Source organism: Carlito syrichta, unplaced genomic scaffold (assembly GCF_000164805.1).
Source record: "Carlito syrichta isolate Samal-C Ts95f unplaced genomic scaffold, Tarsius_syrichta-2.0.1 Scaffold306835, whole genome shotgun sequence".
Taxonomy (NCBI): domain Eukaryota; kingdom Metazoa; phylum Chordata; class Mammalia; order Primates; family Tarsiidae; genus Carlito; species Carlito syrichta.
Genome location: NW_007250931.1, coordinates 11,404 through 35,109, shown reverse-complemented (window position 1 = coordinate 35,109; position 23,706 = coordinate 11,404). Strand labels below are relative to the sequence as shown.

The window sequence follows — 23,706 nt, the reverse complement described above, 5'->3', positions numbered from 1 at the left end:
TCCGCCTCAGCCTTCCAAGTAGCCGGAATTACAGGCATGCACTACCATGCCCGGCTGATTTTTTTATTTATTGTAGAGATGAGGTCTCGCTGCCCAGGCGGGTCTCGAACCCGCAGGCTTAGGCAATCCACTCACCTCAGCCTCCCAAAGGCGTGGGATTTCAGGCTGAGCCACTGAGCCCGGCTGACACCTTTTTTTTTTAGGCAGGTCTCACTCTGTTGTCCAGGCTGGAGTGCATTACAGCCTCAAACTTCCGTACTCAAATAATCCTCCCAGCTCAGCCGCCCAAGTAATTGGGATTACAGGCATGTATCATCATGCCCTGCTAATTTTTTAACTTTTTTTAAAAGTGAGGCAGGGTCTTGCTGTGTTGCCCAGGCCAGTCTCAAATTCCTAGACTCAAGTGATCCTCCTACCTTGGCCTCCCAAAGTCTGGGATTACAGGGAAGAGCCACTGTGCCCAGCCTGGAGACCTTTTTTATTGTCACAACTTGGAAGCGGCGTGCTACTGGCATCTAGTGTGCAAAGACCAGAGGTGCTAGTATCTGGTATCAATGCGATATCTGGCCCAAAATATCAATAATGTAAAGGTTGAGAAACGCTGCTTTAAGGGATAAAAGGAAACAACAGCAGGGTGTTGAACTGATGCCTCATCCACTTGTGCTATCGAGATCTTTTGGGAGGTCCTAATTTCAGTATTTTGGGATAGAATACCTCCAGCCTTGATAACACACTGCCATTAGTGTACATTGGTATGAGAAAGTGTTAAATCTTAGGCTTAAACCTAAGATTACCAACGGAGGGTGGACCTGATAACCAGTGGATCAGAGGCTGCAGAGTTAGGTAAGGCATCAGTTTGGTTACATTAAGATGAAGACTGCTATGTAAACCTTGGGGTAAATATCAGATGAAAGCTTTGAGATTTGCCTTTTTTCTCGGGATCCTGGAGTCTACACTCTTTTTCATAACTTTTTTCTCAAATTCTGACTTCCAGTGTGTTTGTGACAGCATCTCACCTACTCTTCTAGCTTGTAAGATTCTCGAGGACAGAAATGATCATGTATAACTTCGTGTTCTTCACAGTGTGTGAGTAGGCCCTTAATTAATGTTTGCTTAACTGAATGAGTAAACTAACTTCTCTTATGTCCTTTGGTTTAGGTTTGCAGTACCTGAAGCTCTGAACACGATACAAAAGGCAGAAGAGGTTCTGTTGGTGCACTATGGCCCTTGCAGTGGTGAGATCCAGGAGCTCCAAAAAATGAAATCCTGTTTGCTGGACCTGCCTCCCATCCCTGCGGGGCCTTCAGTATAGAGTCCCAAGGGAACTTTGACCCACAGGAAAACATGTTAAAAAGGTTCTGTTGCTGCTGAGCTGTCTGCAGGAAAGACAGGACTTCCTTTGTGTGTGAGGGGTAGGGAGGACTTGGAGAGCCTTGAAGTTGGAGAGAAACACTCACCTATTTTAACAAATGTTTCTTGAACTAGTTAACTGTCCTCCAATAAAAACTCCCACTTCCTGGAAAAAACTGGTATCTGGAGAGTACAAATCCTTTAAAAGGATTTTAACCGATCTGCAGGCATCTGGATGTAAGCCTGGGGTTTTGGCTGGATTCCACTTCACTAAATGATGATAGTCTGTTTCTGGAACTTTCCTATGGTTTCTAGTAGTAATGAAATGTTGTGCACCACTCCAGTGGGAACTTAAACTCTTAGTAGTTGTATTGTAATTGAAAAATAATTATAAAGCAAGAAATCAGTAAGGCTGTTTACCTCTAGAGACACACAGTTTCACTTATGGTATCTACTTCCTCGAATCCTGCATTAAAATTGCTGGAGTATAAACTGTGAATAGAGAAATAAATATGGAGCCACTTTATTGTTGAGCAATTTCTTCCTGGGATGACAACTATAAATTTGTTTTTTGTTTTTGTTTTTGAGACAAGGGTTTCACTTTGTCACTCAGACTGGATTGCAGTGGCACAATCACAGCTCACTACAGCCTTGAACTCCTGGGCTCAAGCGATCCTCCTGCCTCAGCCTCCCAAGTAGCTGGGACTGTAGTCACGCACCACAACACCTGACTTCAATTTGTTTCCTATCAGTTTCTAGTCTATATTCTCCGGCTTTCACTTTATACTCTTAGCAGACGCACTGAACAAACACTAGGAAAATCAAACTTGTCGTAAGACCTTATAACACATGTACCTCCTTTCTGAGTTCTTCTATTTGTCAGTAAGACTGAAAAGAGATTACTTATTTCCTATCAGACCTCTGCAAGCCAGCAAATGAAAGACAGTATGACTGCTGGGGGAGGGGAAACCTCAGAAACTGTTGAGGGTGTGGACATTGCCACTTGTGGGTCAGACTTGAGACAGAAGGTGGGAATGCTCACTGTCTTCCACTGGGGTGTGTGGTGATACTTCAGACCCCACTCTGGTCTGAAGGTTTCAGGAGTCTCTGGTTCTGAACCCTGGTTGCTTTTTCACCACTGGAGACCGAGTGGTTCAGACACGTTCATGGGAAAGGATGCCACAGGTCCACACTGCTTCTGAGAGCTTGCCTACCTTGGCCATGCTTAAGAAGTGCCTGTTGGTTACCATAGCATTATAATCAGAAAATCAATAACCCTGAAGATGCCTGGCAGTAGCTCTTCAGGAAGCTGTTTGGAATATAGTTAGCACACAACATTTGTTGAATGAAGGGCAGACAGAATTGTATTTCTCCTCCTTTCTAGTAACTCATTGTGGCAACAGAGTGGCCAGTGAGATTTTTTTTGGTAGAGCTAATTTTTTTTTTCAATGGCCAGGCTCAGTGGCTCATGCCTATAATCCCAGCACTTTGGGAGGCCGAGGTGAGAGGATTGCCTGAGCTCATGAGTTTGTGAACAGCCTGGCCAACTTGGCAAGACCTCATTTCTACAATAAAACAAGAAAAATTAGCCAGGCATGGTGGTGCATGCCTGTAGTTCCAGCCACTTGGAAGGCTGAGGCGGAAGGATCACCTGAGCCCTGCGGGTTGAGGCTGTGGTGGCCGTGAACATGCTACTGCACTCCAGCCTGGGTGACTATGAGACTCCAACTCAGAAAAAAAGAAAGGAAAAAAGAATATAGTTCTGTGAACAGTTTTTTGCTAGTTACTCCATTCCAAACACTTGGCAGTTTTCACATTCCCAAGAAAAGTTCCACTGTACTTGTGCAATAGGCATACTTCCTCACAGAGAATATGTTTAGAATCTTTACATATCAGGTCCCGTTTTATGTGTACTTGGGAACTTTCTTTAAATGACTTATCTCCTGAAGGTACAAATTGCCCTGTCTTATCTGTTATTTAAAAGTATGCTTCCCTGATTGTGGGGGTAGGAAATGCCCTCCTGGGAGGATTAGTGCTCCTAGTACATAAATACCCCCAGAGCAGAGAAGCAGTTCCTGCATTACACAGGTAACTAAAATGTTTTTTTTGTTGCTGTTGTTTTTTAAATTGTAGTTTCAGGGGGTACAAGTGCATGTTTGTTACATGGACATATGATATACTGGTGGGGACTGGGCTTTGGGTGTCCCCAATCTTCACCAGGATACAACATCCCCCAAATAGTGAATATTGTACCCAGTGGGTAGCTTCTGAGCCCTCACCCTCCCTCCCCACCTTTCCTCAAAAGTTCTTATAAATGGCAACTTTCTGCAGAGATTAGATAGAACCAGGCTATAAGTATAGGACCAACAAATTCCTAAAAGGCAGTATCTTCATAGTAGACTTAGCATAGCTCAAAATAGGAGGAACAAAGTACAAAAGTTAAGGACAAAGCTCTTTTATTGCATACATTGAAACATAGGGGCAGCCTTCATGTAATATATAATCTGCCATCCCACTGGAGTTTTCTTCTAGGGTATTGGAACATAAAACTGGAGCATTAAGCATCCCTGGGATCCAGAATCTTGGCTATGAAGAGAAGAGCCCCTGTGTCCGTGTCCCTCAGTACAAAGATGAAAGGTCGGTTGAGGTGATAGTCCAGGAGGAAGGTGAGACGGGCAGGCTGGTGCCCTTGGCTGGGGGTTGGTCCTGCCCCATCCTCATTCCACTCGAAGCCAGCCCGGTGCTCCACTTGAGTAAGCTTGATAGGTTTGCCTGTGATCTTGGTAAAGTCTGGTGAATCAAACAAGGACTGCAGCTCTGCGGAGTTTGAGAGAGATTTTCATTAAGACCCTGCCTTACCCAACACCCCAAGGTGGTATACAATCGCAAACAGGTTGGGAGTAGAGCACCACTTGTGACCTTCTGTGAGGTATGTAGTACTCTGAGCTGGCCAGGACTCGGCAGTGACTCGGCCAGGAGCACACAGCAAGTGAGGTTAAGATTAGAAACCAGGTCAAGCCGGGCTTGGTGGCTCAGCCTGTAATCCCGCGCCTTGGGAGGCTGAGGTGAGTGGATTGCCTGAGCCCACGGGTTCGAGACCCACCTGGGCAACTTGGCGAGACCTCATCTCTACAATAAATCAAAAAATCAGCCGGGCATGGTAGTACACGCCTGTAGTTCCAACTACTTGGAAGGCTGAGGTGGACGGATCGCCGGAGCCCAGCAGGTCGAGGCTGCCGTGGCCAGAGGCGGCCACTGCACTCCAGTCTGGGTGACAGAGTGAGACTCCAACTCAAAAAAAAAAAAGAAACCAGGTCAAACAGACTTGTCTTGAGAGGCAGTTCTGAGCTCCTGCTACAGATCCAGAACTCATGGGGCTGAAGAATGAGTCTGATGAGGAAAGCAGCTCAGCCTTCCAGCACTGAGAATTAAGTAATGATCCATGGCCTCCCACTCAAGAGCTCCATGACTTAGCAAGGTAGAAGGCTCAAAGACTTCACCCCATCCCACCCCACCCCACTCCACCCCCAAGAGCAAAAGGGTTTTGCAAACATACTCATCTCCTGCAGGGACTTGGTAACTTCGCCTTCATAACTAAGTTTCAGCTTGGGTATGGTCAGGACCGCTTGGACAGTCTTCAGTTCTTGGTCTATGTCATGAATAAACTCAGAGGTGAGACTCTCTTCTATCAGGGTCAAGTTCTGGGTCACTCTCAGGGGCAGAAAGAAGATGATACTCATGCTTCCAGTCAAGGGCAGCTGGGCAATCTGAAACGAGCAAGGAAGCACCTGAGTTAGCACTTTAGACCCCAGGATCCTAGGGATAGACATACACCAAGAGCTGCCTCTGCTCTCCTATGGTGGGACCCTGGCCTCAATTTCCACCCGCTTCTAATCTATTTAACAATTGTCCTTCTAGGTTATTGCTTTCTGGCAGCAAGGTAGCTAGCTACTGCTGTGTTTTTTGTTTTTACCTCAGCCTAATGCCAACTGAAGTTATCTCCTGTGAGAATATGAGAATATTTTCCCATGGTTCTAAGGAGCTAGAATTGAGTTTTAGGTCTTTGTTTTCTTGCAGAATTCATCTGCCAACATTTACTGATCATCTGTTACTCTTAGAGCACTGGACTAGAAATGAGTGATTGGGGACAGCAGTACAGAAGTAGCAATAAAATAGGTCCATTGAACAGAGGCTCTTAACCCAAGATCCATGGAGAAAAAGAAATGTATATAGCCAGGCTCGGTGGCTCAGCCTGTAATCCCGCACCTTTGGGAGGCTGAGGTGAGTGGATTGCCTGAGCCAGTGAGTTCGAGACCCGCCTGGGCAGCGAGACCTCATCTCTACAATAGATCAAAAAATCAGCCGGGCATGGTAGCACATGCCTGTAATTCCGGCTACTTGGGAGGCTGAGGCAGAAGGATCGCTGGAGCCCAGCAGGTCGAGGCTGCGGTGGCCGGGAGCGACCACTGCACTCCAGTCTGGGCAACAGAGTGAGACTCCAACTCAAAAAAAAAAGAAATGTATACATTTGCACATTTGGCATGTCTCTTGAGTGTTTCAGGTTGAGTGTTTGTCAGGTTCCCAAAGAGATCCATGGCCCAAAAAAAAGGTTAAGAACTACTGATTTAGGGCTAGGTGTGGTGGTTCATGCCAGTAATCCCAGTGCTTTGGGAGGTTGAGACAGGCTGATCGCTTGAGGCCAAGAGTTTGAGACCAGCTTGGGCAACATAGCATAGTATCTACTAAAAATTAGCAGGGTGTGGTGGTGCATACATGTAGTCCCAGCTAGGAGGCTGAAATGGGAGGATCACTCGAGCCGAAGAGTTCAAGGCTGCAGTGAGCTGTGATTGCACCACTGCACTCTAGCCTGGGTTACAGAGCAAGATCCTATTTCTTTTTTTTTTTTTCTTTTTAGTTGGAGTCTCACTCTTGCCCAGGCTAGTGTGCAATGGCATACTATGGCCACCCCAGCATCAACCTGCTGGGCTCCAGTAATCCTGCCTCAGCCTTCCAAGCAGCCAGATCTATAGGCGCTATCACACCCAGCTAATCGTTTGATTTATTGTAGAGACGAGGTCTCACCATGTTGTCCAGGCTAGTCTCGAACCCAGGGGCTCAGGCAATCCTCTCGCCTCAGCCTCCCAAAGTGCTGGGATTACAGGCTTGAGCCACCATGCCTGGCCAAGATCCTATCTCTTTAAAAAAAAAAAAAAAACTTAGAATTTAGTCAGGTATAGCTAAAGTTTTAGAATGCCAACAATTTGGAATGTGTGAGTTTTTCAAAATTTGTCTTTGAATTCTAGATATAAAAGTTCTCAAAAACAACCTTTAAGTGCCCAATCTGAGGGCCTATTTTATATTACTTTATTAATCCTTACAACAAATGCTGAGAGGATAAGTTTTAATAACTATCTCCCATTTTATCTTAAGAAGAGGATACTGGCTATTGCTGGCTTATGTTTATAATCCCAACACTTTGAGAGACCAAGGCAGGAGGATCACTTGAACCCAGGAGTTCAAGACCAGCCTGGGCAACATAGCAAGACCCTGTCTCTTAAATAAATAAATAAATAAGCTTTCTCTGTGGGCTTGCAGCATGGCCTAGACATGAAGAATGACTCCGGCAAGTTCAAGTACATGCTGCGGAAATGCTCTGCCAGCAACCACATCATTGGTGCCAAGGACCACACGTCCATCCAGATGAATGTGGTGGAGGTTGACAAGGTTACCGGCAGGTTTAAAGGCCAGTTTAAAACCTATGCTATTGGTGGGGCCATTCGCAGAATGGGCGAGTCTGATGACTGCATTCTCCAATTGGCCAAGGCCAGTGGCATTGTCTCAAAAAACTTTTGACTGGACCATGGGTGTGAAACATTTGTCATAAATAAACAGTGACAACCTCAAAAAAAAAAAAAAAAGAGGAAAGGCTCAAAGATGTTATTAATTTGCTCAAAGTCACACAGCGGGCAAAATTTAGACAACTGTCAAATCTCAAGAGTCATTCTATTTCTACCACACCATTCTGCCTCTCTTTGTCCTCCCTCCACCCACCACCGACCCTGTCCTATCAGACCTTGCAGTTGAGATCAGAATCCAAGCCATAGCGTAAAATAGCTTTAGGGTCTGACATCATGGGGACTCTCACAGTCCTTTCTTCATCCAAGTGGAAATCCTCAAGGGAGGTCTTTCTGGAGTCAAACTTTGTGACCCACTGCCCTGGAATGAAACAAATGCAGTGTCGTGAGTCCCAGGAGACCAGAAAAGCAGTGGGACCTCTCTGTGTCTCCAAAGCATGTTGTTGAAAATTGCCCAACTAAAGGAATCTTAGTCATCAGGGGCTCTTGCACATCAGGGAATAAGTCTGTCTCAGCATGTGTGGTATGGACCACAATAATTTCCAGAACCCTGAGTACCTTCTGCAAGCAAACCCAGAAGGAAATGCATTGATTTTGCTGATTTGAATCTCTGGATTATATAAGTTCTGCCATAGCCTGTGAGAAAAGTAAACTTGTATGTGTCCACAGTGGTGTCTCTGGGCGACAGCGTCAGAGGAGGTCAGAGCTGAAAGAGACCTTGAGATCCTCTGATCATCCCTCTCTCAGAGCTAAAAAAGCACCAAAGCCAAGAGGTGAAGTGACTTGCTGACACTCACAGAGTGAGCTGATGACCAAGCTCCTTGAGTTTAATATGGCCTTTAATACCCTGGATCTATAACTGTTCTTCCACTCACTGGAGATCAGTGCTTGAAGTAGGAAGCTATTTGGGTTTTTCTCTAGGAGTTTTAGGGGTCTACTCTTGCTGGTGCCTGATAGCCAGTTGCAAAGCTTTTTTTCTTTTTGTAAGTTGGAGTCACCCTCTGTCCCCCAGACTGGAGTGCAGTGGCACACTCACAGCCACTGCAGCCTCGACCTGCTGGGTTCAGGCAATCCTTCTGGCTCAGCTGATCCTTCCACATCAGCCTTCCGAGTAGCTAGAACTACAGGTGTGTGCCACCACACCCGACTAAATTTTTTTTATTTATTGTAGAGACGAGTTCTCACCAAGTTGCCTAGGCTGGTCTTGAACCCCTGGGCTCAGGCAGTCCTCTCACCTCCACCTCCCAAAGTGCTGAGATTACAGGCGTGAGCCACCGCACCCAGCGGAAAGCATTTTAAGGGGTAGGTTGTCCCAACCCCCCTGCAAGGCCTTATCTGAATGGGGCTGGCCACACACTAGGCCTGTGAAATGATCTCTGGGCATATCACCACAGCCTAGAAAAGGATGTTGTTGACCACCTGCCATGTCCTTGGTACAGTACTGGGGTTGTTGTAAGACTTAGAGACAACATATATAAGGTGTATTATCCTCATGTTAAAGATGAGAAAACAGGCCCAGAAAGGTTACGAAACTTCTGCAGAGTTCTACAGTCAGCCATCCTTTTCTGAGATTTAAACCTCGTCTGACTTGGAAGTCAGAAATCCCGCACAGTGCCTGACCCCAAACAGGCCCAGTGTTTGTTCTTTTTCCCTCTCTGCTGTTTTTTTCTCCACAAGCCTCTTGTCCCCACGCTTTGCCTTAGATATGATGACAAGCAGATACACTTCAGGCAAGTGCAGTTCTCAGATCCTCTGGCTTTGGCCTTGCGTTCGTTTTGGGCAGGTCTTGGACATGTCCTCTTTCCCAGCCCCCTCTGATGTCTGCCCTCCACCCTCAGCCACAAAACAAGTGAAGAAGCCCTCACCCTTGAAGTAAGCCACACCGAGAAGGAGAATGCTGATTTCACTGGGCACTTCCTTCGTGGACCTAGCGATTTTCCCTTTTGTCTGGGCCTGCACCCAGCTGTTCATCTCCTGAAGGTCCAGTCGAGGGTTGCCAGTCAGGATTCTGGGCCTGCTCCCATATGACTTTTCCAGTGGTGCCACAAAGCTGGACTTTATCCGCAGCCCTGAGAAGAGGTAGAGCAGAGGTTAGTGTACGAAACTGAACCAGCATCCTCTCTTTGAGAGCATGCCAGGCTAGGGTTCTGGTTTATCTCTCAGTAGGCCCCAGCTTTCTGCCCAGCATCTTCCTGTGACTTGCTGGGACCCCTTCCGGCATCCCCAGGCACTGGACAGGGAACAACAGATTCCACTCATTGCCGTTCCTCTTCATGTTACTGCCTCCCCATCCCTCCCGCTGTCTCCCGCAACCCACTTCCTCTTTCTGATCCTCTCTGGGCTCACAGACACTTCCTGCCCACCAGTGTCAGACCTGTTGTAAGTAGACATGATCTGCTCTTTAGAAAGAAACTCGCAGCCTGAAGCATAGAGCCCATACTCCCCAAGCAGCCCAGGCTAGAACGGAGACTCACTTTTCTCAAAAATGATGCGAGATGCACTCTTGAGGTTCTTCTGAGAGGCAGTGACGGTGGCAAGGAGTTCCTTGTAGGTGCCATGGATGTCTGGGTTGTTGATCAGGTCGTAGTAGAGAGCCCGGTGAATGATGGACTCCGTTCGCTGTTCCGCTCCTGCCAGAGACAAGTTGTGAACCTCCATGACTGCCCCTGGGCCCAAGTCAGGCCCTCTTCCAGGACAGGGATGCCAGATTCTTACTCTCTTTGCTTAGGGCCCAAGTAGGCTGATTTTAGAGACATCCTATATAGGCAAGGAATCTGAAGACAATGGAAGAAATAGTGACTGCATCCTGAGAGAATTTCCTGAAACAGGCTAAAGACATCAGGCCTAGAGAGGTAAGGGTGGGTGTGAGAGGCACAAGGCCCTGTACTTCTCCCATCACAGCACTTGAGACTATTCTGTAGTTACCTGTTGATTCATTTCCCCTGTGAACCCAGCTATGACCTCAGTGAGGACAGCTCATGTCTGCTAGTAGGTGGGTTTGTCTCCAGAGCCTAGGTGAATGGTTGGCACACAGTAGGAACTTGTTTGAGGAGTGAATGGCTAAGTGTTGACCCCCGGGAGCCAGCCTCCCAGTGGCTCTGTGCCTATTCCTGAGCTGAATTGTCTCCAGGGCTTAGAGACACATATGCACAGACACCAGGTAGGTCCGCTTCAGGTCTGCCTGGGGGGTGGCTTTCTGTACTGAGTACTCACCCAGTGAGAGGGCAGAGAGTGCTGTGGCCACACTAAGTGGAGACAGGAGCACATTGGTCGTGGGGCTCATGCTGGAGCGTACGCGGTACAGGTCGTAGCCGAAGTTGGAGACAGCAGCTGCCAGCTTGTTCACAGGGACTTTGAAGAAGGGGTCCTCCTCCTCCACCGGCACCCCTGTGCTATCTGGGGCTGGGGAGCCCTGGCAGGAGACAGGAAGTCCTGGATGTGAGTACAAGGACCAGTGGAGATGAGCAGTGACCATCCCCTTGTGGCTTTGTGTGGACTGTCGTGCTGGCCCCTGGGGGCTGCCCTTCCTAATGTTGGCCCTACCTGGTGTTGGAGTGAGCTTGCACTCCCTGATTATGCATGAGCTCACTGGGGACAGGCTGCCCAGAAGAGAGATTAGCTGGTCAGGTTTAAATGCTTGTGACCTGTAAGCCACAAGCCGTGACACACTTTGAAAATAATTGGCAAGGAATCTTCCCCCCTCCTCACAAAGAAACCCTGTACTCAGGCCAAACCGGCTGCCCATCTGCTCAGCCTTGCTTGTTGCTCCCAGGCCTCTGCCAGACCTTCCTATCAAACGCTCCCTGTCTCGTGTGGCCCTGGTCAGATGTCTCTTCCTCATCTCCGATTTTCCCTGTACACCCCTACCAACAGGGACCGGTTGGTTTTCTGACCCTTTTTCAGATTCAGTTATCACTTCTTTTTTGTTGTTTTTTTGTTTGTTTTTTTAGTTGGAGTCTCACTCTGTCACCCAGGCTGGAGTGCAGTGGCACACTCATGGCCACCCCAGCATTGACCTGCTGGACTCCAGTGATCCTTCCGCCTCAGCCTTCCAAGTAGCCGGAAATACAGGTGCACGCTACCACACCTGGCTAATTTTGTGGTTTATTGAAGAGACAAGGTCTCGCCAAGTTACCCGGGCTGGTCTTGAACCCACGGGCTCAGGCAATCTACTCATCTCGGCCTCCCAAAGTGCTGGGATTACAGGCTGGAACCACAGGCACCTGTCACCACACCTGGCTAATTTTTTGATTTATTGTAGAGATAATGTCTCACCAAGTTGTCCAGGCTGGTCTCGAACCCCTGAACTCAGGCAGTCCTCTCGCCTCGGCCTCCAAAAGTGCTGGGATTACAAACTGAGTCACCGAGCCAGGCCAGCTACCACTTCTTAACCTACCACGTGCCAGGTTCTTTGTTAGTTCTTCTCATTTGAATCACTTCATTTCATACTTGTGGGTGCATCTGTGTGATAACCCACAAGACTAACATCTCAACAGACTGAGTTCTTTTTTTTTTTTTTTTTTGAGTTGGAGTCTCTTTTTTTTTTGAGTTGGAGTCTCACTCCATCACCCAGACTGGAGTGCAGTGGCCGCTCCCGGCCACCGCAGCCTTGACCTGCTGGGCTCCGGCGATCACTCCGCCTCAGCCTTCCAAATAGCTGGAACTACAGGCGCGCGCTACCACGCCCAGCTAATTTTTTGATTTATTGTAGAGATGAGGTCTCGCCAAGTTGCCCAGGCGGGTCTCGAACCCACGGGCTCAGGCAATCCACTCACCTCAGCCTCCCAAAGGCACAGGATTACAGCCTGAGCCACCGAACCCAACTCAGACTGAGTTCTTGAACTGAGTCTTTCTATTTCCACCTTTCCCCAGCACTACAGAGTAGCTGTACGGTAGCTGAGAAATACACAGATGGCCACATGGCCCTGCAAGAAAGGGTATTTTTATTTTATTGTTACAGGTAAGAAAGCCTATTGAGGTAAAGAGGGACCTGTCTACGGTCACAGCCAGTGAGAGAGCAAGTCAGAATTCAAACTCGGACCTCATGACAAAGTCCAGGGCTCCTGCCAGTACACCCAGCTGCCCTTATCCCTCATGTGACAGACCCCCCCCTCCACCACCTTATGGCATAGGCTTCCCTCCATGTGCCTGCAACCCAACTGTGCTCTCTGGGAAGGAGAGCTCTGTCCACACTCTCTCATCCCCTGCTGCATCCCTGGTTAGTATCCGAACTAATCCCTGAGAACACCACTTACTCAGTGAGCCCACTAGTGAGACAGGGTAATGAGAAAGGGTCTTTACCTAAGGGACAGTCCTGGCTTATTAAAGAACTTTGGCTTTTCACTTTTTGGAGTCTTATTTTTGTCCCCACTCTGTCTCCTGAAAGACAAGATAAAACATTTTCTCTGTTTTGCTGCTAGAGATACCTAGGTCCTAGAGAAATAAAGGCCAGAGCCTGGCCTGGAACCCAGGTGCCCAGCTCCCCGCCTGTCTCATGCTGCCTGCTGAGGAGGGGCTGTGAATACTGATCTCCCCCACCACCACCCCATGCCCACCTACCCCTACAAACCTCCTCCAGGCTGCTGGCAATGTTCTGGCAGCTGCTGTGCCCGAGGAAGGCTGCAGTCCAGAGGAGTAGCACGAGGGCCTGCATCCTGGGGCCTGCAAGAAAAGCACGTGGCAGCATGCCCTCTCCTTACCCACCCCCACCCCCACCTGCCCTGCCAGGCCACCCTGGCCAGGGAGCAGGGGATAGGCGGGACTAGGCACCTTCCTTGCAGCAGCCCCCCTAGCCTGGACAGTTTGATGACCCCTCCCTCCCAGCAAAGTCCTCCCACACCACCACCTGCCTCATGGCCCACCGTCACACTGTAAGCCTTCTTCCCATTGTCTGTGTCAGGGAACCCACCATCAAACCCAAAGCTTCTAGAAATCCCAGCTCCAGTAGGGCTCCTCTGTGTGGAATATGGTCTAACACAAATGTGGGCTGGGTACGGTGGCTTACACCTATAATCCCAACACTTTGGGAGGCCAAGGCAGGAGGATCACTTGAGGCCAGGAGCCTGAGACCAGCTTGGGCAAGATAGCAAGACCCTGTCTCTAAAAAAATTGTTTAAATTAGGCCAGGTGCAGTGGCTCATACCCATAATCTCAGCACTTTGAGAGGTGGAGACAAGAGGATTGCCTGAGCTCAGGAGTTCAAGATCATCCTGGGCAACATGGCAAGACCTTTTCTCTGTGATAAATCAAAAAATTTAACCAGTTGTGGTGGCGTGCCCTGTAGTCCCAACTTCTTGGAAGGCTGAGGCAGAATGATCCCCTGAGCCAAGCAGGTCGAGGCTGCGGTAGCCATGTTCATGTCATTATACTCCAGCCTGGGTGACAGAGTGAGACTTCAACTAAAAAAAAAAAAAAAAAAAAAATTAACCAGGTGCAGTAGTGTGCACCTGTAGTCCCAGCCACTTGGGAGGCTGAGGCAGGAGAATTGCTTGAGCCCAGGAGGTTGAAGCTATAGTGAACCATGATCACACTGCTATACTCCAGCCTGGACAACAGAATGAGACCCTGTCTCTAAAAAAAAAAAAAACAACACTGGGGGGCAGGAAACTAAGGCTTTTTTCTGGAGGCAGCAGGCCAGCTCATGTGATAGGATTTAGGGCAATATCTCCACAGAGAAGGGCAAGAACCCAGGTCTCCTCCATAAAATCATAGAATGCCAAGAATGGAGGCCTCAGTCTAGCTCCTGTTTTCTCCTCCAAATTCTCAAACACTCTTCTTGCATTCCTCTGACCTCAAACCTGTGTTCTCATAAGGATGCTCATTCCCTTCTCAGACAGTGTCATCTCAAGAGCTTTTCCTCTCAGATGAATACCAGGTCTAGGGTTAGAGGACCTGGGTTCAAATCTCAATTGTATCCTTTTTCCTTTTTTTAAAGTTCTTAAGTGTGGTCTCACTATGTTTCCCAGGCTGAAGTTCAGTGGCTATTTACAGGCACAATTATTGCACATTACAGCCTTGAATGTCCAGGCTCAAGTGGTCTGCCCTCCTCAGCCTCCCAAATAGCTGGGACTGCAGGCATGCACACCTGGCTCATTTTTTTTTTTTGTAGAGATGAGGTCTTGCTAGGTTGCCCAGGCTGGTCTTGAACTCCTGGGCTCAAGCAGTCCTCTTACCTCAGCCTCTGAAAGTGCTAGGATTACAGGCATGTGCCACTGCACCCAACCCTCTTCATTATCCTTTTATATACACACAAACACCCACCCACACAACACGCATACTTTTCTGACTTCCCAGAACAAATTGGATCAGAAAATTTGGGAGTGTGGCATGTGATTGTTGGCTAAAGTCCTTAAAACTAAGTCTGATAATCCACTAGACAATATTGTAGACCATGAAAGGCAACAAAGGAAAAAGATTGCCTGAGTTTGCTCATCTCTTTTTTTTGAGTTGGAGTCTCATTCTGCCACCCAGGCTGGAGTGCAGTGGCACGCTCACAACCACCGCAGCCTTGACCTGCTGGGCTCAGGCAATCCTTCCACCTCAGCCTTCCGAGTAGCTGGAATCGCAGGAATGCACCCCCACACCTGGCTAATTTTTTTTATTTATTGTAGAGATGAGGTCTCACCAAGTTGCCCAGGCTGGTCTCAAACCCCTGGACCAAGGCGATCCTCTTGCCTCCCCTCCCAAAGTGCTGGCATTACAGGCATAAGCTATCACTCCTGGCAAGTTTGCTCATCTTAAGGCCAGACTGCCAGCAGGAACCAGCCTAGTTTCTTTCTAAACCTCGTGAGTGTGTGTCTCTGAGTGGGAACTCCACAGACCACTGTCCTCTCAGCCAGCTGCTCCTGCACGTGGAGAAACCCATGGAGACAGCAGGAATAGCTTTCTGCAGTGCAGTTAAAGACCTCAACACTATCCAGGCTTAACAGCTGGTCTCCACCCGGCCGGCCCCACCCAAAGCTGGCAGGAGCCTCCCTCTCCTGAGCCTCAGAAGACTGGTTTATTGGAGACTAAAAATTCAGTGAGATGCATGGGAGGCAAGACTAGAGGAAAAGTTGTTAGCTCCAGACCCTCTGCCTGGGGTATGAATTAAGAGAGGAGACAGGGTCACCCTGATGCCATATTTAAGGAAGCTGCATTCACAATTCAATATACTTGAAGGTGAGGCATTAGTCCCTACAGAGCTTGACCAGAGCCCCAGGTCGAGTGATTGATCATTGTCACATTGTGGACAGGCTGAGGTGAGGTGAGAGAGCCTGCAGGGGAAGGGACAGGGGTCTGCCTGAGGATCTTCTACTCAGGCCATAGGGATGAGAGAAGGGGAGAGCTTACTAAAATCCCCCTACAAGGGCAGTGCGAGGGCAGAGAGTGAGGGTCCACGTGGAGCGTCCTCAGAGCACACGCAACACCCTGACAAGGTAATTGTTCTGTGGGCTGGAGCAGGCGACCGTTGGCTGGCCAAGGGCACAGCGACAATGATGCCATCCTGTCCAAAGGGCAGTATCCAAACCAGACTCCAGCCCTACCAGGTGGGGGAGGGCATGGGAGGAGGTAGATACCCTCCCTGCTAGGCCAAGGTCAGGCCTTACTTTCTGCCCAAATCAAGAAACACAGGAACTGGGATTTTGTGATCTGGCCTCCAAGCTAGGATAAACTCAAGCCAATACATGTGTTTCAGATTAAACCCAGTTATGAGACAAACATCCATCCCCCTCCTTCTCCTTCTCCTCCCAGAACCACACAGCCTTCAAGCGGTACAACAGTGAACCTTAAAGACAGTGCAGGGAAGGCACCTCCCTCTCCTCTCTCTCTGGGAGGGAAATGGCCCACCCATGGTGACCCCACCAGCGCCCAGACAATGTTCTTCCCTGAAGTCTTGGAACCTGAATGAGCCAGGCCAGGGTACCCCAGAGCTGCACCTCCCCGTACTCCAGAGGAGCCAGCCCTAGAAATAGGACTCCTTGGGCCCCCTCTGCCTCCTCACCACCCCTCAACCCCCATCCTGGGACTAAACCCCTGGTGAATGGGCATGGGCCAGACAGTGGTGGGCTTCTAGGAAGCCCGCAGCTTTTCTTTGGTGGAGACCTGCCCCTGCTGCGGCTTGCCTCGGGGAGCAGAAGGGGGGCAGCCAGGCCCCCAGACCCCACACACTGGCTGGGCTAAATAGTGAGCATTGCCTGTGAGAGGCCACAACCTCATGGGTCTCCCAGCTTTTACTCACAACTAATTTGGTCAAAGAGAAAGGGTAGGGGCTGGCCAGAAGGACCCAGCTGCACTCCATCCCAGCCCTCAGGCAGGGCTCAGCAGGCCAGCTGCTTGGTGGTGTTGGGAAATTATCTTTGTAATCAGCGCCAGTGGATTTTGAAAAAAAGCTGAGAGCCCAGGGAGTGGAAGCAAGGGCTGAACTGCAGGGGGACTACCTTCCTGATACCCCTGGTGGAAGCAGCCCCCTGAGAGCCTCCTTCCCTTCCCTCAGGGCCCCAGCCTCTTTGGGGAGCTGCTAAGACCTGACCCAGCAACTTAGTTCCCCCTTCTTCACCACCACCACCCTGGAATATTTTCCACTCCCTTCATTCAAAAGTCTTTCCGGCCTCTTCTATTGGTGGGGGGGATCAGTGGGTCCTGACCTTCTGCTCCCCTGCTCCCTCTGCCCTCTCTCATTCACCCACCCTCTGGCCCAAACTGCACAAGCTGCTGTCTCCCCACTTCCTCTCCCTTGCACCCCTCTTTTCTGCTCCCTAGGGTGCCCCTGCCTCTCCCCCATGCCCCAGCCCAGGGGAGCCTCTCCCGTCTTCCCTGACAGGCAGATCAGCCAGGGAGCTGCTTTACCTGTGGGTTGCAGCTCCACTCCCAGCCTAGGTCCCTCTAAGCCTGCACACTGAGGGGGCTCCAGCAAGCACAAGAGCTTTTTTTGCTGCCTCCTAATCCAGCGTCCAGCAGGCTTCAGATTACAGTTGCTCCTTTCTTAAAGCGACCTGCACTCGATTTGGATTCTGTGATTGCATCATTGTCTGGTGTTAACTTTAACCCACTGCTGTGCTGCCACTCCATACCCCCAAGACACACACATTCGCACACCCTCCTCCACCAGATCTTCCTTCATGGCCCTGGCTTTCCTCAACGACTGCTGGGACTCCTTGCAACTTGGTCAGTCCCAGAGGATACCCTGGCCAGCCTAGGTGGGAAAATTACGGAGCAAGTGCCTTATAGGGGCAGACCCAGATGGCAGGCAGGTGGAGTAGAGAAAAAACACTGCTCAATATGGGACTCTGGTTCTTCCTGGCCCTTGGCTCTGGCACTAATTGGAATCTGGGGCAAGCTAACTCCCATGGGTCCTCCTTTCCCTTGGCTGAAAAATAAAGGGATGGGACTGGAATGTCTGCAAGCTTTATTAAAAACTCAGTCTGTGATTTCTGAAGATTAGAAAGGGCGTGGAGAAAATATCTGACCAGAGGAAGAAATGGGATGTACTGGACTCATTGGCCTTGAGAGGAGGTCTCCAATGTACATAACTCCAAGCTAGGCACAGGAGAACTCATAGACCGGGCTTGCCTCCAGATTTTCAAGGTGTAAAGGAGGCTGGGCGTGGTGACTCAAGCCTGTAATCTCAGCACTTTGGGAGACCAAAGTGAGAGAATGACCTGAGTCCAGAGGTCTGAGACCAGCCTGGGCAACTTGGTAAGACCTCATTTCTACAATAAATCAAAAAATTAGCTGAGTGGTGGCACATGCCTGTGGTTCCAGTTACTTGGAAGGATCAACTGAGCCCAGCAGGTCGAGGTTGCAGTGGCAGTGAATGTGCCGCTGCACTCTAGCCTGGGCAACAGAGTGAGACTTCAACTCCAAAAAAAAAAAAAAAAGTAAAGGAAAACACTGACATAGGAAATAATTCAAGACTATCACAAAATGTTTTCTAAGCAGGTATGAGTCCTGGCCAAGAAAGTCCAATAGTCATTCAGAAAAGGAGAGGTGGTCTGGGATACATAGCTCAAGGAAGAGAAAATTCAGGAAAACCTTCAAATATTCTCATGAGAACCTCATGAGAGGCTCCAGGGAGCAGAGTTAGGGCTCCCGGGTAGAACTTGCCAGCGGACAAGGTTCAGTTTTATATAAGGAAGAGTGTGTCAACAGTCAGAGTTCAGTCCCTTTCAACAAAAATTGTGGAGTACCTCTCTGCACAGCACTGTGCTAGGTATGCAGAGGAGAAGGAGGATGCAGATGACTGAGACTCGGTGCCACCCTTCAGAAGCTTAATGGCTAATAACAGAGGCTGATATAAGAACAGATCGTCCCAAGCCGGGCTCGGTGACTCAGCCTGTAATCCCGTGCCTTTGGGAGGCTGAGGTGAGTGGATTGCCTGAGCCCGCGGGTTCGAGACCCGCCTGGGCAACTTGGCGAGACCTCATCTCTACAATAAACCAAAAAATCAGCCGGGCATGGTAGCGCATGCCTGTAATTCCGGCTACTTGGGAAGGCAGAGGCGAAAGGATTGCCAGAACCCAGCGGGTCGAGGCTGCCAGAACCCAGCGGGTCGAGGCTGTGGTGGCCGGGAGCGGCCACTGCACTCCAGTCTGGGTGACAGAGTGAGACTCCAACTAAAAAAAAAAAAAAAGAACAGATCGTCCCAATATAAGGCAAAACATTCTTGGACAGTAAGTCTCTATGGCTGCACTATTCGATACAGTAGCCACTACTGTATATGCTACAGAGCACTTGAAATGTTACTAGTCTAAATTGTGACCTGCCATATGTGTAAAATACACACCAGATTTTGAATACTTTCTCCAGATGAAGCAGGCTCAGAAAAAAATCTTGATATGCAATAATTTTTACATTGATTACATATACTGAGTTATATAAAATATATTGTAAAAATTAACTTATTTCTCTTTTAATGTGGCTACTAGGACTTTGTTTTTTTTTTTTGGATTGGAGTCTCACTCTATCACCCAGGCTGGAGTGCAGTGGCATGCTCATGGCCACTGCAGCCTCAACCTTCTGGGCTCAGGTAATCCTTCTGCCTCAGCCTTCCAAGTAGCTGGAATTACAGGTGTGCACCACCATGCCCAGTTAATTTTTTGACTTATTGTAGAGATGAGGTCTCACCAAGTTGCCCAGGCTGGTCTTGAACCCAGGAGCTCAGGCAATCCTCTCGCCTTGGCCTCCCAAAGTGCTGGGATTACAGGTGTAAGCCACCACTCCCGCCTTCTAGGACATTTTTAATCACATATGTTGTTTGCACTCTATTTCTTTTCTTTCTTTCTTTCTTTCTTTCTTTTTTGAGTTGGAGTCTCACTCTATTGCCCAGGCTGGAGTGCAGTGACACACTCACACCCACTGAAACCTCGACCTGCTGAGCTCAGGTGATCCTTCCACCTCAGTCTTCCAAGTAGCTGGAACTACAGACACACGCTTCCACGCCCAGCTAATTTTATTATTATTATTTATTGTAGAGATGAGATCTCACCAAGTTGCCCAGGCTGGTCTCGAACTCCTGGGTTCAGGCAGTCCTCTCACCTTGGCCTCTTAAAATGCTGGGATTACAGGTTTGAGCCACTGCACCGGGCCTCTTTTTTTAATTTGTTTTTTGAGTTGAGGTCTCACTCTGTTACCCAGGCTGCAAAGTATTGGTACAATCACAGCTCAATGCAACCTTGAACTCCTTGACTCAAGCAATCTTCCTGCATCCGCCTCCCAAAGTGCAGGGATTACGAGTGCATGCCACCATGCCCAGGAACATTATATTTCTATGAGACAGCACTGCTCTATGGTATAATGTCAGCATTGTTGGAATCTATGAATCTAAGCTGAGTCTTGAAGGGTGAATTAGAGCAAGCTAAGCAAGCATAGAAAGTTGGGAAAGGCAGTCCAGGGGAAAGCAACAGTGATGTTAGGATGAATGACTGTCCATGTGGACATATTAATACTGAATCCCTATCTCACGCCATACACAAACACTAACTTTAGGTGCATTAGAAATTTAAATGTGAAAAACCATTTGTTTCTGCAGAATCTTTTCTAGTAACTTCTTATTTAAGTTATTTACTTATTTTTAATAGGTATTTTGTTCACTTGGTTCAAAACTCTAAAGCAACAAAAGGTATACAGTGAAAAGTCTTCCTTTCATTCCGATCTCCAATCACTGGATTCTACTCCCAGGAGCAGCTGGTGTTACTCTCTTTCCTGTGTACCCTTTTAGAAATATATGCTTTAAAAAGCATAATACACACATATACAATAGGCAAAATTGCAAACATTTTAGAAGAAAATATAGATGAATCCCTTTGTGATCTCTGTGTAGGAAAGTTAAAAAAAAAATAAGACACCAAAAAAAAGCACAAATTATCAAAGAAAAGATTGATAAACTTGGCATTAAAATTAAAAACTTCCATGTGAAAGTACCATAAAACAATGTGAAAGACAAGACTCCCACTGGGAGAAAATATTTGTAACACCGATAACTGGCAAAACAGATTACTGACTGCAATATAGAAAGGACTATAAATCAGTGAGGAAAAAGAAAAACAATTCAACAGAAAAATAGAGCCAGGTAATTCACAGAAGAATCCTAAGTGGCCAATAAACTATGAAAAGATGTTTTATCCTCACTAGTAATCAAGGATTGCAAATTAAAACCATAAGGAAATTTTATTTCATGCTCATTAGATCGGCAAAATGTAAATGTCTGACAAAACACCAAGTGTTGGTGAGGATGTGGACAACCCGGATCTCTTATACCCTGCTGGTACACTGGGGGTGCCAAAAAAAGTATAGACATTTTAAGAGCTGTTATCTATGTGTTACTTTTAGTTCATCTTACTCAGAAGTGTCTGAATGCTGATGGTAACCACTTTGAGCACCTCTTGTAATTGTAGAAGTCAAACATGACTTGTATTCATCTTTTATTATCAGTATATATTGAGTATTAAATCTTTTTTTTTTGAGTCAGAGTTTCACTCTGTCCCCCAGGCTGGAGTGCAGTGGCATGTTCACAGCCACCGCAGCCTTGACCTGCTGGGCTTAGGCAATCCTTCCGCCTCAGCCTTCCAAGTAGCTGGAACCACAGGTGCGTGCCACCATGCCTGGCTAATTTTTTTATGTATTATAGAGATGAGGTCTTACCACGTTGCCCAGGCTGGTCTCAAACCTCTGGACTCAGACAATCCTTTCACCTCCACCTCTCAAAGTACTGGGATTGCAGGTGTGAGCCACTGCGTCCAGCCACATATTACAATTTTAATACAGTTTTTTTCTTTCTCAAAATGTGTATGCATTTTTTGGCACCCTCTATATATTAATCCACCCACTTTTAAGAACAAGTTGGCAATAAATGTCAAAGCTGTGCATAGTTGTATGTGGCAGCCCTGGTAGTTAAAGATGGACGAACCCAAACTACAATTCAGCAATTCAAACTCCTAAAAATGTGAGCCAAAAGACTTCCATATATGTGCACAAGGAAGCATATACAAGAATGTCATAGCAGCATTGATTGTAGTGGCAAAAAATGAAAGCCCCCTAAATATCTATCAATAGGCCACTAGATCAAGACTGGGAAAGTCTACAACCATGAAAAATAATGAAGCAGGGCTCAGTGGCTCAAATCTGTAATCCCAGCACTTTGGGAGGCCGAGGCAAGAGGATTACCTGACCAGTCTGGGCAACTTAGTGAGACCTCGTCTCTACAATAAATCAAAAAATTAGTCAGGTGTGGTAGCACATGCCTGTAGTTCCAGCTACTTAGAAGGCTAAGGCAGAAGGATCACCTGAGCCCAGCAGGTCAAGGCTGCAGAAACCGTGAGCATGCTACTGTACTCCAGCCTGGGCAGCAGTGAGACTCCAACTCAAAAAAAAAAAGAAGAAGAAGAAAATAATAATAAAAACCAACGGGCCTGGTGGCTCATGCCTGTAATCCCAGTACTTTGGGAGGCAGAGGCGAGAGGATTGCCTGAACCCACGGGTTTGAACAACATGGTGAAACCTTGTCTCAAAATAAAATAAAAAAATAAAAACTAGCTGGGTGTGGTGGTGCATGCCTGTGGTTGCAGATACTTGGAAGGCTGAGGTGGAAGGATCACCTGAGCCCAGCAGGTGGAGGCTGCAGTGGCTATATGTTACTGCATTCCAACCTGGACAACAGAGTGAGATTCTGACTTACAATAAATAAATAAATATCTATCAACAGGCCACTAGATCAAGACTGGGAAAGTCTACAGTCATGAAAAATAATGAAGCAAAGACTCACATATCAACACAGATTCATCTCCCAATGTGGAGTCTTACACGTTGCAGGAGGAGACTAACAGTATAATACATTTCCCTAAGATTTAAAAGCTTATAAAGCAACACTATATATCACTTAGGGATTAAAATTTACATCGTGAAGGTAAAAGAAATACATGAAAATAATAAAAATCACCAGGCGTGGTGGCTCACGCCTGTAATCCTAGCACTTTGGCAGGCTGAGGTGAGAGGACTGCCTGAGCTCAGGGGTTCAAGACCAACCTGAGCAACTTGGTGAGGCCTCGTCTCTACAATAAATCAAGAAAAATTAGCCAGGTGTGGTGGCACATGTCTATAGTTCCAGCTACTTGGAAGGCTGAGGTGGAAGGATCGCCTGAGCCTAGCAGGTCGAGGCTGCGGTGGCCTTGAGTGTGCCACTGCACTCCAGCCTGAGCGACAGAGTGAGACTCTGGCTCAAAAAAATAAATAAAAATAAAAATAACAAAATAAAATGAAGGCTGGGGAAGGATCCTTCAGGGAAGGACACTGCACCGACCATGCAGGAGATAGGCTTCTGTGAGCAAAGCCCTCGAGGTACACAGGTGGAGGTCTCACCTTTGACAGTAGCAGGACATACTCCCTTCATAGTGATCAAACAGAACAGAGATCTTCTTTATAATTTATTAGAAAATAATAGGACATACAAAAAAGTATAATAAATTTATAATACTCGTGTCCAGTCTGAGAAATATTCTCAAAATAGTGACAGCCCTATATCTCCTATTTAATCCTTCCCCTGTCCCCATAACAACCATCCTGAATTCGGTTTTTATTATTTTTTTCTCTCTTTCTTTCTTTTTTGTTTTTTGAGTTGGAGTCCCACTCTGTCACCCAGACCAGAGTGCAGTGGCATGCTCTCAGCCACCGCAGCCTCAACCTGCTGGGCTCCGGCGATCCTTCCAATTCAGCCTTCCAAGTAGCTGGAACTACAGGCACGCGCTACCACACCAGGCTAATTTTTTGATTTATTGTAGAGATGAGGTCTTGCAAAGTTGCCCAGGCGGGTCTCAAATCCGCGGGCTCAGGCAATCCACTCACCTCAGCCTCCCAAAGCGTGGGATTACAGGCTGAGCCACCGAACCCAGCTTCTTTTTTTATTTATTTATTTATTTATTTATTTATTTATTTATTTATTTTTTTTTTGAGTTGGAGTCTCACTCCATCGCCCAGACTGGAGTGCAGTGGCCGCTCCCGGCCACCGCAGCCTCAACCTGCTGGGCTC

General features: G+C 47.7%; 2 protein-coding genes and 1 pseudogene across 3 annotated transcripts in view; 2 read left to right on the top strand and 1 right to left on the bottom strand.

Annotated features, from left to right (window-relative positions):
* SMYD4 (SET and MYND domain containing 4) overlaps positions 1-1,876 on the top strand; it is a 42,434-nt gene extending 40,558 nt beyond the window's left edge. The window contains exon 11 of the mRNA XM_008063413.1: positions 1,159-1,876. Within this exon, the coding sequence (XP_008061604.1) occupies positions 1,159-1,312 (154 nt within the window). The 3' untranslated portion in view covers positions 1,313-1,876. The remainder of the gene's footprint in view (positions 1-1,158) is intronic.
* Positions 1,877-3,789: 1,913 nt separating this feature from the next.
* SERPINF1 (serpin family F member 1) lies at positions 3,790-17,220 on the bottom strand. Of its 2 annotated transcripts, XM_008063412.2 has the most exons (8): positions 17,034-17,220; positions 12,775-12,866; positions 10,419-10,617; positions 9,680-9,835; positions 9,071-9,274; positions 7,424-7,566; positions 4,907-5,117; positions 3,790-4,167 (listed from the first exon to the last, which is right to left on the bottom strand). In XM_008063412.2, the coding sequence occupies exons 2-8, from the start codon at positions 12,856-12,858 to the stop codon at positions 3,908-3,910; spliced, it is 1,257 nt and encodes a 418-aa protein (XP_008061603.1). In that variant the 5' UTR covers positions 12,859-12,866; positions 17,034-17,220; the 3' UTR covers positions 3,790-3,907. The 2 variants fall into 2 exon arrangements, with proteins under 2 accessions (XP_008061603.1, XP_021570871.1); XM_021715196.1 differs by lacking the exon at positions 12,775-12,866.
* Positions 6,958-7,203, top strand: LOC110596100 (annotated as a pseudogene).
* Positions 17,221-23,706: the final 6,486 nt, after the last annotated feature.